The sequence below is a fragment of the Elephantulus edwardii genome, unplaced genomic scaffold, assembly GCF_000299155.1.
Source record: "Elephantulus edwardii isolate Elephantulus edwardi_28Jun2011 unplaced genomic scaffold, EleEdw1.0 scaffold00374, whole genome shotgun sequence".
In the NCBI taxonomy this organism is placed as follows: Eukaryota; Metazoa; Chordata; class Mammalia; order Macroscelidea; family Macroscelididae; genus Elephantulus; species Elephantulus edwardii.
The window spans coordinates 167,242-182,325 of NW_006400124.1; the positions used below are offsets into that span (position 1 = coordinate 167,242).

General features: G+C 45.6%; 1 protein-coding gene across 1 annotated transcript in view; it reads right to left on the bottom strand.

The window, feature by feature from the left end:
* The window catches only part of LOC102860495, a 69,259-nt gene that overhangs the window by 51,821 nt on the left and 2,354 nt on the right, over positions 1–15,084 (bottom strand). The window contains exons 2-5 of the mRNA XM_006902157.1: positions 12,619–12,681; positions 11,934–12,015; positions 7,293–7,410; positions 5,985–6,154 (exon numbers count right to left, since the gene is read on the bottom strand). Coding sequence (XP_006902219.1) covers positions 5,985–6,154; positions 7,293–7,410; positions 11,934–12,015; positions 12,619–12,681 — 433 coding nt within the window. The remainder of the gene's footprint in view (positions 1–5,984; positions 6,155–7,292; positions 7,411–11,933; positions 12,016–12,618; positions 12,682–15,084) is intronic.

Genomic DNA, 15,084 nt, shown 5'->3' on the forward strand with positions numbered 1-15,084 from the left:
AGAACAATGTTGGCTCTCGGGTTTGCATATATACTTTTTACTATGTTGAAGAAATTCCTCTCTAGTCCTATTTTGTTGAGTGTTTTAAGAAATAAAGATGTTCAATTTTGTCAAAGGACTTTTGTGCATCAATTGATAGGATCATGTTGTTCTTGTTCTTCTTTGCTTTGTTAATATGATGAATTACATTAATTGTTTTTCTTATGTTGAACCACCTTTGCATACCTGTTATGAATCCCACTTGGTCATGGTGAATTATTTCTTTGATGTATCATTGAATTCTATTCACCAGTATTTTATTTAGGATTTTTGCATCAATATTCATGAGAGATATTGGCCTATAGTTTTCTATTTTGGTGGTGTCTTTTCCTTGCTTTGATATCAAGGATATGTTTGCTTCATAGAATGAATCTGGGAGGGTTCCATCTTCTTCTATTTTCTGAAATAATTTATGTAGAATTGGTAACAGTTCTTCTCTGAATGTTTGATAAAATTCACTTGTAAACCATCTGATCCAGGGCTTTTTTTGTATTACGTTTTTTTCGTTGTATTACGTTTTCAATTTCTTGTTTTATAATGGGTCTGTTCAAATGTTCAATTTTGGTTTGTGTCAGTTTAGGTAGGTTGTGCATTTCTAAGTATCTGTCCATTTTCTCTAGATTTTCATACTCATTTGAGTATAGTTTTTCATAATACTGTAATGTTAACTTTTTTATTTTAGTTGGCTCAGTGGTGGAGCTACCTGATTCATCTCTTATTCAGATTATTTGTGTCTTCTCCTTCTTTTCTTTTATGAGTTTTGCTAGTGGTTTATCCCCTTTATTGATCTTTTCAAAGAACCAACTCCTAGTTTTGTTGATAGTTTCAATTGTTTTTCTGTTTTCTATTTCATCTATTTCTGCTCTAGGTTTTATAATTTTCGGTTTTTTAGAGGGTATTGGGTTTTCTTGCTGTTCTTTTTCAATTTGCTGGAGATATTGGGCTAGAGAGTCAATGGTCCATTTTTCCTGTCTTTTGATGTGTTTGCTTATTCCTATAAATTGCCCTCTGATTACTGCTTTGGCTGTTTCCCAGAGGTTTTGGTAAGTGGTGTTTTCATTGTCATTTGTTTCAAGAAACTTTTTAATTTCATTTTTTATTTCTTTTAGTACAGTCATGTTCAAGCAAGGTGTTGTTCAGCTTCCAAATGTATGTTTTTTTCTCCTTTATCTTCCTAATATTAATTTCTAATTTTGAAGCATTATGGTCTGAAAAGATGCTTTGTATTATTTCTATGTTTTTTAATTTATTGATGCTTGCCTTGTGACCTAGAATGTGATTTTTTCTGGATAATGTTCCATGTACATTGGAAAAGAAGGTATACTATGTCTTTTTGGGGTGCATTAGCCTACAAATATCTATGAGATCAAGTTAGTTTATTGTGTGGTTTAATTCTTCAGTATCTCTGTTGAGTTTCTTTCTGGTAGTTCTGTCTTTTCCTGAGAGCTGTGTATTGAACTCTCCAAGCATTATAGTAGTGTTATCCTTTTTCAGTTTTGTTAATGTTTGTTTTATGTATTTTGCAGGTCTTTCATTTGGTGCATAGATATTTATTATTGTTATGTCCTCTTGTTCCATTGACCCTTTCAGCATCATGTAGTGACCTTCCTTGTTCTTTGTGATGGTTTTTCCATTGACATTTATTTTATCCGAGATTAATATCTCTACTTCTGCTTTTTTCTGGTTGCCATTTGTTTGGTATATATTTTCCTCCACCCTTTTATTTTTACTCCATCTTTATCTTCATTTTTCAGGTGTGTCTCTTTAGACAACATATTGATGGACTTTGCTTTTTTTATCCAATCTGCTACTCTTTTTCTCTTCAGCAGTGCATTTAAACCATTCACATTCAGTGTGACTATTGAGAGGCTAGGTTTTGTTTCTTTCATTCTGTTGAGTTCTTTTTGGTGTTGTTGCTAGTAACTTTGGACCATGCAGCTTTTTGTGGTATGTCTGTAAGAAAGACATCTCTGAGTCTCTCCTGCAACACCGGTCTTGTTTTTATAAACTCTCTTAGGTTCTGCTTTTCTGCGATATCTTGATCTGTCCTTCATAATTGATGGATAATTTTGCTGGGTACATATTCTTGGTTGGCTGTTATGTTCTTTGAGTGTTTGATATGTGTCCTTCCATTCTCTTCTTGCTTGCATGGTTTCAGCTGAGAAATCGGCACTTAATCTTATCTGTTCTCCCTTAGAGGTTACTCTTTGTTTCTCCCTTTCTGCTTTCAGTATTCTCTCCTTATCTTTGGTTCTGGCAAATTTAACTATGATATGCCTTGATGTTTTTCTTTTCAGGTCTAATCTATGTGGTGTCACGGAGCTTCTTGAATATATATTCTCTTGTTCTTCATTATGCCTGAGAAGTTTTCCTCTAGTTGTTCTTCTACAACTTTTTCAGTGCGTTTACTTGCTTCTTCCTTTTCTGGGATTCCAATGATGTGCATGTTATTTCTCTTGATGGTGTCCCACATTGTTTTTAGGTTTTCTTCTTTTTCCTTCTTTTTTGAGTCTTTTTTTTTTTTTTTGCTCTAGCAGATCAGTGGTGACAATTCTATCTTCAATTTCACTGGTTCTGTTTTCCATCTCTTCAACTCTACTCATGTGTCACTCCATCATGTTGACAGCCTCTGAAACATTGGAGTTTATATTTTGAATAGTGGATTCTCGTTTGTCCAGTGTTGCTAATGCCTCGTTTGTTTTCTCTGCAATGTTCTCCATTGTTGTTTTGAGCTCCTCCTGGTTTTTCTTGTAGTATCCTGTAATTCATCAAGTTTGTCTTTCATCCATTGAATATAGTCAATCACTCTTCTTTAAATTCTGTTTCAGAAAGTTCCATCAGACTTTCTGGATTTAGGAAATCCGCTGATACTGTGTCACCATTTGGGGGTGACATCTTTCTTTGCTCCTTTGTTTTGTGTGGGATAGCTTGCTCTCTTCGATACACTGATATGTTCTTGATCTGAAGACAATGCTCTAGAGATCAGCTGGGCAGCTACCCCACTTGTGTGTTTCTCTGAACTTCTGACTTCAGAGAAATGGCAGTTCAGAGCTTGTGAGAGCAAACTCTTGTCGGTAAGACAGGTCAAGTTGTTCCTGATTAAAGTCAAGTTGATTGTCCAGACGTGTAGGCACTGATATAGATCAAATGGGGTGAGGCAGGCACAGGGTTGGGGTGATCGTAAGGGTATGTCAAACCCTTGGAGAACCTCATTAGAACCTCAGCTGTCTGAGTGTGCTCATGATTGGGGTCTGTACTCAAATTCCCACTGTCCGTGTCCCACCTAGTGATTTTCACTCAGTGGTCCCTGCCCAACAGCACTTATGCAGGTACCCTCACAAAGTAGCCCCTGCCCAAGCAGGATCCTGGATCGAGTAGGACCTGAAAAGTCAAAGTCAAATTCCCACTGACACACTAGTCTGTGGCTGTTCTGCAGAGCCCACAAAAGTTCAGACAGATTACCAGTGGCTGGCTCATTTCTGGGCAGTCAGTGTGGCCCAAGAGAGCTTGGCCAAACTCCCCACCAGTGGGCACACCCTTGGTTACTCTCCTAGGTAATTGGCAGTGCCCCAGAAAACCCAGTCAGGATCCTACCAGCCTTTCTCCTTCCAGATTAGCTCCACAGCAGCTCAGCTGGTGGCCTCTGGTGATGACAGGATCCGAGGGAGCGCCCTGGGTCACAGGGCTGTGGATGGTGCTGATGCCATGGTTGTGGAGCTGACGGGGGGGGTTGGGGGGGCGGGGGAGTGGGTGAAGGCAAGGGGCTGTGGTGGAGTATGAGCAGGGGCTTGGGACACTACCACCAGGAGGCAGAGGCGGGTCTTGGGCACTGCTGGGGGTTTATGCAGTGGCACCCTCTGTGATGGGTTAACACCAGAGTGGGCCGCAGGGGAGTCACACAGTGGTGGGCCATTGCTTCTCAGGGGTCACAAGGTGGTCGCTCCTCTGGGGTTAAGTAGTGTCTGTCAGGCAGTGGCTTTTCCTGGGTCTCATAGAAGCTGGAGCCTTAGGTTGCTCCTCTGGAGTCACACGGTGGCAGGCAGTAACTCCCTGCTTGCTCCAGGTCACTGGGGGTTTGTTTGCTCCAGCAAGTACAGTTCAATAAAGCATGCCTTGTCTTGCATTAGCAAACTGCTGATGCTCAAGGTTGTAGGGTAGTTGCAATCCATGTAATCCCGAGGCTGACGGTAGGAAGACGCATGGCGGCTCTACTTCTAGAACATTTTCATCAGCACAAATGGAAATGCAGACCCACCAGCAGCCACTCGACACTCTCCATTGCCCTAAGACCCAGGCAGTCACTAATTACACTATGGGTTTTCCTGGTCTGGACACTATGAGCTAATGGATTCATACAACACATGATTTTTATGACTAGCTGCTTCTACTCCTCCTCCTCATCTGTGAAGCAGCATGTTGAAGAGTTTTCACCGTCTGCATGACTGAGTAAGTGTCCTTGGGGCAGCTGGAATCCATCATGTTTCTCCATAATCTAATGATCGACATTCAGGTTGCTTGTACATTTGGGTTTAGGATTAATGTTGCTATGAACACTCAGGTACATCCTTATGTGTGACCCTGTTTCAGTGTTCTATTACCACTTCCAGTGAATCAATTCTGACTGACAGCTACCCTTTAGGATGGAGGAGAACTGAAACTTAGGGTTTCCAAGGCCAAGCAAGGATGCCACCTCACTGACTAAGGTGCACGTACCTGACACCAATGTATTTTTACCCCACATAAACATGAGAAAGTCAGATATAAAGGAAAGTCAAGGGAAATTGATGCCTTTGAATTATGGGATTGATGTAAAATATTGAATACACCATGGACTGCCAGAAAGAACAGACAGATCTCTCTTGAAGGAAATGAAATCAGGGTGCGCCTTAGAGCAAAGATGGCAGGACTCTTCATCTTACAGATTTTGGGCATGTTATCTGCCAGGACCAGTCCCTGGGAAAGGATACAAACTTTGGAAAATTAGAGAGTCATCAAAAGGGAGGAAACCCCTTGGTGAGGTGGGTTGGAATGAATGACAGATGACTGCTAAAATGGGGTGAAGCACAGTGGCAGCTGTGGGGCTGGCTCAGGACCAGCCACAGTGTCCCTCAGTTGTACATTGGGTCTCTGTGTTAAAGCTGACTCAACAGCAAATAACGACAACTGATCATCTAAATTAGAGAACGTTTCTCCTGGGAAGGGGCTGGTGGGTTTGAACCATTAAGCACTGGGTTAGCAACCAGATTCTTGAGCAATTGTACTTTCAGGGCTCCTTCAGTGTTGCATAGAAGTCTGTGCTTAGTCTTCTGATGAACTGCCGACTCTTTCCTAAAGCTCTTACACCATTTTACTTTTCCTGCAGCAGTGGATGAGGGTTTGCAAGTTTTAATACGGTGCTCAGAGAAGGCCTCACGGAGGAAGTGGTATATGTGCAGATACCTGCAGCAAGTGCAGGGGAAGCCAGACTTTCTCTGTGGCAAAAGCCCTCCAGGCAGCGGGAGCAACCTCTGCATATACCCTGCTGGACTATGGGCTTGGCTAGTTTGAGGGAGAGGGAGGAATCCCTGGTGTCTGGAGTGGAGTGAAAATGGGAGAGAGGAGGAGAGGAGGGCGGGGGTTGGGGGAACATGGCAGGGCATGCGGGTTCCCTTGCACATGGAGAGAATTTGTCGTTTTACCCAAGAGTGGTGGGTGCCCTGGAGAGCTGTTGGCAGAGAGACCTGGGATGAATTCCCAGGCTCACGGGTGCCCTCTGGCTTTTGTGTAGAGAATAGCTTGAGGGGGTAATGAGAACAAGTCTGAATCAAGTGGAGGAGGATTGGGGACGAGGTGGTTACAACCTGCATACATTATAGAGGAGACAGGTTGGAGGACAGGTACAGAGGGGAGAGAGGAATAAGAACCCCCTGTTATCCCCCACCCCCACCCCACATACCCGCACTCACTGATATTATCAGGCACAAAGGTCAGGAGATTGGTGGTGATGCCCCCGGGGTGGATGGCTGTGATATTGAGCACGTGAGGTAACTTGGAGAAATTCATGAAGTCTGAGATGCTACAACTGAGGGAGCCAGGTATCGACTGATTGCAGGGCTTGCTGTCATCCATTCCGACCCTGCAGGAGATGGACACTGTGAGGGACTGGTGGTCTTCAACAGGGGACAGGGAAAAGGTGCTGTGTCCTCCTCTAGTGCTGCCGTGTGGCTGTACAGGCACTGGACCTCCCAGGGAGATGCTTCAGTGTTTGGATTCCAGGGGATTCTGAAAAGCATACACCCCACCTGTTGAATTCTAATAGTCCTGGGACCTAAGGCTCCCAGTCTTGAAACTGAAACAAGGACATCGCAGTCTATACCTTACTGTGACTCCTTAGATTTCAGAACTTAGAATTTTCTTAGAATTACATCATCACTATCAGGTAGAATTTTCTCGAATATTTCCATTGTTTTCGTTGGCAGAGGAGGAGGCACCACCCAGGCATGTATGGAACACTTGTGATGCAGTGAGTGCCTGTGGGTGTGACCACATTTCATCTCATTTTCCCTAATTTAAATTTAGCCACAGACTCTTAGCAATTCGTAAGCGAATCTCATCACTATGAGTAGATTCTGACTGTTGGAGACCCTGGAGGAGCCATGGGTTCCAAGTCCACCACCTGATTCTGAAATTTTAAATCATTAAGTAATGAATCTGCTTGTCTGTCTTCTGTGGAGCTGCTAGTGGACTTGAACCACAGACCATCCAGTTAGCATCCTGACACATAACACATTCAAAGCACACAAATAAAAAATATAAAACTGACTGCTGGCAAGACATGACAGTCCGCGGCCCCCAGGAGGTCTCTGAGCCTGTAAATCACATTTGAAGAGATTGCCTACTTTTGACCTTTGGAATCGCTGGTGGATTCGAACTTCCAGAGAGGCACGGCCTTTGTGTCAGCAGCGGCACTCCTTATGGACTATGCCACCAGTGCTCCATGCTTCTACTTTTTTTTTTTTTATGAAACATTTAAATTTCCTTTGGGACCAGTGCATCTGTATTTCAATGGCATGTGGTATGTGCTCAGAAGAAAATCAACAAATGACCCCACGCGTGTCAGTACAGAACTGGGCCCCACAAGGGACTGCATGCCTGATGGGTCAGAAGGATCATGAGGACTTTCTTCCAAGGCACCTCTAGGGGTAATGGAACCCAGCCTGCTCGCTGAACAATGGAGTCTCAAGGAAGAATGTTCTACCCTGTGGTTCTCTGACCTGTATGTGGTGATGAAGTGGGTGGACACGTTGGCCTCTGTCGCTGGGGAATGTGTCCAGGAGCAATCAATGCTGATAGGGTACCTGGAAGCTCGACACTGCACCTGCAGGCTCGGATCTGCTGGGAGAAAGGAAGGGGCATCAGGGTGAGACAGTTGGGAACAGGCTTTTTGCAAAGCAGAGCCGAACGTGGCTACTTTCTGCCTTTCTAGTTGCTTACATCCATGTCTGAGTCACTCTCATATGTCATTGTCTGTTGTTGTTATGGCCTGCGACTCATAGTAACCCTATGTATAAAAGCCCTAAACCCTGCTCTATCCTGTGCCAATCCGACTGTCTCTGACACTCATATACCAACTATCCCAGTACTGAAATCAATCCATCAAATCAAGTGTCTGCATCTCTGGCACTGTCTTTCCACACTACACGGTGTGCCTCTCCAAGGACTGGTCCCTTCTTGCAAAATGTTCAAAGCATGTCAGAATAAGCTTCACAATCCTTGCCTCCAAAGAGCAGCCTGCTTTCACCCTCTTTTGACCAACCTGTTTCTTCTCCTAGCCGTCCATGGTAAATTCAACTCTCTTCTCCAGCATCACAGCTCTAAGGCATCAATTCTCCATTCATCATCCCCAGTGATTGTCCAGCTTTCTGACACATAGTAACTATTTGCAAACAGTATGACCTTGATAGAGGGGAAATGAGCTAAGGTGGCCGAGGGACATGAAAGTCTCTCTGTAAGGACCAGAGCAAGTGAGAACACAGCACTTCCCAGCAGCAGAAGAGAATGCAGTTAAGAGTCCCTAGCTCAGCCTCACGAGTTTTAAAGCCACTGTAGAAACAAGACGTTTGTGTATCATTGCTGTCTTACAGACTCACAGTATGACTTTCGTGAGAATGTGGTTTATTAGGGAAGTAAGTCAGAAAATAGAGGTGGCAAAGAATATCATCCAATGCGACTCCAGATTTCAGCCTAAGATCCAAGGCATAATGCCTCAGTTAGATCAGGATCTGGTTTCAGTTCAACAGTTAAATACAAATCATCCAGCAAGGTTTGCCTTAGACCAATTATAAGTCAGCTTCTCCATTAAGCGTCTGGCAAGAATAGCAAAAACCTTTAACCGGCTCCTTTATGTCAGTGATTTTCTGCTCATACCTTGTCACCATTTCTCCATAATTATGTCACATTTTCTCCACAATTGGGGTTTCACTCTCACTATGATCTTGCTTTAGTGTCCTTCAAGACTTGCTGCCACAATACTTGCTTTCCTCATAACTTGCCATCAAATGTGGGAAACACCATTTCTCTTATCCTAGGCCCACAGCTGTTAGTGATTTCCAAGACCAAGTGTCTACAGTTAAGGTAGCTGGAGACCAGCAGAAGATAATTGTAATAGCTAAGAAAAAAACCCCAATTTAAGGTTAACATCACAATCACCTATAGTGATGGCGTAGACTCTTTGGAGCCCTGGCTCTGAGCTCCTGCTGGGTGGCACTGACACACAAGTTTGCCCTGCCACTGCCCAGAACTTTGCCTCTGAGTATGTTTAACCTTAAGAAACTCCCACATCAGCATCTCTGAGCCCCCTGCCTCTTTCGTTGTTCTGTTAACACCTTAGGGCAAATGTCAAGTTACTTGTCCATGGCCACATACGGGTTCATCCTGAGACTCTCAGAGCTGTGCTGTGAGCCCAGCCTTGCATGAATCCAGCAATGCCTGAAATATGAGCAGGTGTCTAATCCCCACAGCTGAAGAAATAAACTCATTCACACAATTATTCATCTATAGGAGCTATGCTGCCAACACAAAGTCACACGGTTTGAGTCAACAAGCTACACCTTGAGAAAAAGATTGGCAATCTCTTCCTCTAGAAGGTCAGCTATGGGTCATTCAGCTCAGTAGTGCTTAACCACTTGCAAGTTAGAGCAAAGTTCAGTCTGTTGTTCTTGGGGTCACCATGAGTCAGACACAACTGGAAAACATGTAGCATCAACAGTATTTCAGTTATGAGAGCCAGGCCTTTCCTCTTAGTCTCTCTTGATCTGGAAGGTGCTGAAACCTGCCTGCTATGGGTGACCCCCTGCTATTTGTGTCAGTGGTACAGCTTCCAGCATCACAGAAACACACAAGCCACCACAGCAGACACAGAGTAGATGGTGGTGGACATGAGGATGGAGCAGAAAGGGAAGGGTCTCCTTCTGCTGAGGGCAGGGCCTAGGGGTCAGTGTGACTTCACCAGCAACAGGACACCAGCTCTGATTTAGCCTACAGTCTCCAATCCCACTGCCCTCAACGTTCTGCTGACATTACCCCCCTCCACTGCACTTCCGAGGTTATAAATCTTTACAGGAAGACACTGCCTATCTTTCTCCTGAGGGTCAGCTGGAGGATCAGAACTGCTGACCTTAGGCACAGAACTGATGAAACACTATGCCATCAGAAGCCCTACATCCCACGAAGGCAGGAGTTGTCAGCCCATTTTCTGAATGGCTAAACTGAGATTCGGGAGCCACAGAGGGAAACAGAGTTGCAGGCATGCAGTTGGCAGGGACACAGATGGGTGTATCTTGATAGTGCCTGTTTAGTGTTCAGGCACATGACAGTTTCTATTTTAAAATGAGTGCCTACAGTGAAATCATGACTAAATCAGCGTACCCTGGCTATGGAGTGAACCTTGGTCGTAGAATCCAGTGCCCCCCACACGCTGTCATCTTAGTATTGACAATTCAGAATTGACCCATAGCACATCCTCCAGTAGGGTTTTATAGGCAGGAAATCACAAGGGAGTTGACGGTACATTTTTCTTTGGCAGAGCAGCTGTTGGATTTGAACTGTGTGCCTTTGGGTTGGCAGGGCAGCTTGTTATCAACTAAGCCACAGCCGTCCCCTATGGCGGAGGGAACCCCATCGCAGAGGATCTAGATTGAGGAGGACGGCCCAGGCTTGGCCCCGGATCAGCATTCATAGGTGGATCACCGTGAGTCGGATTTGACTCCTGGGCACCAAGTGGGAGCAGATGACCAGGCCTTTCTCCTGTGGGGCCAATGGCTGGATTCGTTTCCCATCTTTTGTTCAACAGTTTAATGCAACACCTGGGCTCCATATCCTGGGAGGCTGACCCCTCCATGTTTGTATCCACATCTGCATCTGTGGTGACAGCCCAAGGCTGCTGTTGTTAATGGGGAGAAAACAGCCTCATTTCCCCACGGAGCAGCTGGAGGGGTGAAATGGCAAGTTTCAGGTCAGCCAGCAGCCCTGTCTCCTCACCCCATATTTCACCTTCCCCTCTGGCATTCTATGTGTTTGTGTCTGTCGTGCCCCTATCTATGCCGTTTCCCATCTGTAAGATGAGGAAAGTGACCCTTGCCAAATATTGGTACATTCTGTGAGTTAGTCTACCCCATCCCACTCCGTATGTTCAGACCTGATCTAAGGGTCAATGGCAAGCTCTTTGCTCAAGCCCTGCCTGGGGGACCCCTTTCCTTAACCACCACAGGGCCCTTTGCACCTTTACTTCCACTGCAGGACATGCAGTTGGCTCAGAGGATCAAGGTCCGGAGAAGGTTGGGGACCATGCCAGTGCTTCCTGGTGCTGAGAGGGGTGCATTGGAGACTCGCTGGCCAGGCCTCTCTCTGACTCATGCAGGGTCTGATAGCAGCCAGCACTAGGCGGGAATCTGACTTTCTTTAAATAGTGCTGAGGGTCCTGCAGCCTTTTTACAGCCCCTCCTTCGGATCGGTGGGTGGTGGGGAAGGGCTGGAATGTCCACAGCAGTGGGGTAGAGGTCAGGAACAGAGATGTGGGGACCCTAAGGCTGATGATTCCCAGCATGTCCAGTCCTTCCATCCTGCCTTCTTGATGGGAAACACAGGTGAGGGGAAGCAAAAGGTCACAATTCTTGACACTCTATTTCCGGAAAATGCTCATATTTTGTTCATCATTGCTTATTTTCCCCCCACTTCATCTCAATTTTATAACCAATTTATTGATAATATGCTTCATCATGGAAGCAGGACCGGCATCCACATCCTAAATAACATGCCTCCAGAAACTTTATGAACTTTGAAAATAATCGATAGTTGTAGAGACGCTTCAAGCCTTTAGTTCATAGGCTCGCTATGAGTCATGCTCGACTTGAAGGCAATCAGCAACAAGAAGTCCAACATACTTTATCTACATGACCGAGTTTTGCGTGCCCCTTTAAAGCTTTCCATGGTGGATTATGCTCATTAGAGGTGCCTCTGAAGACAGGCCTGGGAATCCACTTCTGAAAACTCTGAGCCACTGAAAACCCAATGGAGAACAGTTCCGTTCTCACACATATGGGGGTGCTATCAGCTCAAGGGCAGCTGTTGCACAGACCAGGTCACCGCTGACCCCCCTGGACCACGTTCTGTCTGCATGATGCTCACCAAAGGACAGAGTTTTAACTGACAGCCCACCCCACACTGCTGCCAGCCAAATAGGAACCACTCAAGTGTGCTCAAGTGCCATGGAATAAAGCCTGGCTACCTACTTGCAGAAAACCATCGATTGACAAGCTTACAGAGCCCGGTTCTATTCTGATGTACACAGAGGTAATGTAAGTTACAGCAAGTGGTTTAGTGTCAGTTTTTTTATAAATTTGTAATCCCTCGCTTACCCCACTCAGGGCCCTGTCTTGCTTGCACACACTCTCCCTTGCCCACAGGGTTATCCAGTAGCTGGGTTATGAGCTTTGCTTTCTGGCCGTTGGCAGAGGGATGTTTCAGTGCTGGGTGGGGTTTGGTGACAGGTGGACGGGAAGTTGGATGGCCACAGACTCTCCAGTCAGGTGGGGACAAGGTAGGGGTGCAGTCAGGTGATGATGTTCAGGAAGGGGTCCCACATTCCCCCCAGGTTTGAAAGGGCAGTGTAGAGTCTCAGTGTGTGAGTGGACCTGGTCCACTCAGATGGGCAGAGTCATGGGGAGGGGATGTTGGAGCAGAGACCTCTGAGGAGTAGCACACAACTCCTGCCTTCAGCAGCCCTGTGCTTGGAGCCTCTTCATTTGCAGAATCTGATTAAGGATTCACTGAAAGTCTTTTTCCATTTGGCCCTGGGGATATAGGGAATAGAGGGTCTGGGATCCTGCCCAAAGCCCCATTCTTCTTCCACAGCCTTAATCTAGCCAGCCCACCTGGAGGATGAACACAAAAAGTTTACAACAGGCACAGGGACTCTGTCAAGGTCAGAGTTTCCAGAAAGATATGGAGAGACTGAGGCCCAGCTAGCTGCATGGGCTGGCCTAAAGCCAGATGGGCATTGTGTCAAAGACCAGGTAGTGAACTCACTCTTGTTAGACTCACCTGGATCATGTAGTGCTGGTGACTCTGGTACAAGGCCATGAAAGTGCTGTGGTGCCTGGCCGTCTGAAAGGAGAAATAGATAACAGCAGGAGACTTCAATAAACCACTCTTAAGAAAAGATAGAGCTACCAGAAAGAACTCAACAAACATGTGTAAGAATTAAACCACACGATAGATGAACTCAACGTCACAGATGTATACTGGGTAATGAAAAAAAAAAAGCAAAAGCAAAAGCAACAGCTAAGCATACCTATTTCACCAATGTGCATAGAATACTCTTCAGAACATATCACATTTTAGGTAACAAAGAAACCATCAATAAATTAAAAAAACACAGAGAAATAATACATAGTACTTTCTCAGACCACAGTGATACAAAACTAGAAATTAATAACAAGAGAGTCCAGCAGGACCAGAGGACAGGAGACAAGCTGGCCAGCCATGACTGTGAGAGAGCACACAGAGGTGATATTGACGGGACCTCAGTGGGTAACCACTGGACCAGGCGAAGAAGGAGCCCTGGTGTCTTAGCAACTTGAGTAAACAAAAAGCCACTACAGAATCTTTTCCATTTTCAATCTATGTTTTCACACAGACAAAATTATATCTATTCATCAGCTCAATCCGCCGCATAGGCACACAACACATGGATGGCGATTAATTAGGGAAAAAACTAAATTTACACCACCTTCAAGAAAGAGTGAACTGAGCTGGGAGTTCTGACACACTGGAAACTGTGGCCCATGGGTAATAAGCGACCCACCAGGACCCAACAACTTGCTGCAACACACAGTGACCCTCTGGGACCTTCTGGGACCCACCTGTACACACCTCATCCCTTCACAACCCACTGAACAGCTGGGAGCGAGCAGGACAGCTGAAATTTAAGTGAGAGAAAATCAAAGCCTGAGACCAACACTCCAGTCCTGACACTGATGCCCCTCTGCCCCTGCTGGTAACATGGCCTGGGCCATGCTGAGAACTCTGGTCCCAACGCCTTAGACCTGGGTCATGCTGAGAACTCAGGCCCTGATGCTGATGGCCCTGGCAGGAACAATGCTGACCTTGAGCGAGGTACTTTTCTGAGAGCCAATGTCTTTGGTTGGATCACGTGGGTCCACTTAAGCTCAAGCAGATGAGAGTTCCTTCTCACAGGGAAAACCGAGGCTTGTAGGTTTTCCATCATGTCTCCGCATTCTGCCTTGCATCTCCTCACAACTAATCCATCAACTGCCTTTAACACCTGGGGCTACTCTAGCTGCAGATGTTGTCGGGCACAGAAGGCATCTTTCACAGGCCTTTTGTTCTAGTGAACTGAAGCAGATCTTCTCTTGGGTCAGAATGCAGAGAAAAACCCAGGCAGGGTAGCTGCTCCACCTTCTTTTGGAGCAGTGAGTTCAGATCAAGAAACTGCTATGGCCTCAGACAGGAAAACTCCTGTTATTGTGGTGTATTTATGTGCTGTCGAGTTGTTTGCGACTCATAGCGACCCTGTGTACAACATCCCTAAAACCTGCTCTGTCCTGTGCCAATCGCACTGCCTCTAACACACCCATCCCGATTGTCCCAGTCATTGACTCGAGCCACCATATAGAGGGTCTTCCCCTTCTGTTCTGTCCCTCCACCCTCCCAAGCATGATGTCCCTCTCCAAGGCCCGGTCCCTCCTTACAACATGTCCAAGTTATGTCAGACGAAGCCCAGAATCCTTGCTTTCAAGGGGTAGCCTGACTTAACCCTTTCCAGGATGAATCTGTTTGTTTTCTTGGCAGTCCAGGGTACATTCAATACTCTTCTCCAGCCACACAGCTCAATGACATCGATTCTCCTTCTATCCTCCCTAGTCATTGTCCAACTCTCTAATGCCTTACAAGTGATTGCAAAGACCATGGCCTGTATCAGGTGCACCTTAGTGTCCAGAGAGAAACCGTTGCTATTGAGTACTTTAGAGAGGTCCCTAACCGCAGACATTCCCATCACAATACGTTTTTTGATTTCATGGCTGCTGGTGCCAAGAGTGTTGACCATGGACCCAAGCAAACTGAAGCTGTGAAAAATCTCAATCTCTTCGCCATCCATCCTGATGCTACCTGTTGGTCCAGTGGTGAGAATCTTTGTCTTCTTGACATTGAGCCTCAGTCCATACTGAAGGCTGCAGTCCTTGAACCTCTGCAGCAAGGGCATGAGGTCCTCCTCAGTTTCAGCAAGCAGGATTGTATCATCTGCATAATGCAGATTGTTAATAGATTTTCCACCAATCCTGACGCCACACTTCTCCTCATAGAGCCCAGCCACTCAGATAAATTGCTCTGCATACAGGTTGAAGAGGCATGGAGATAGGACACATCCCTGGCAAAAAACCTTCCCAATTTTAACCATGCAGTGTTACCCTGCTCTGTTCTGACAACTGCCTCTTGGTCCAAGTATAGGTTTCGCATTAGCACGATTAAATGTTCTGGGATTCCCAT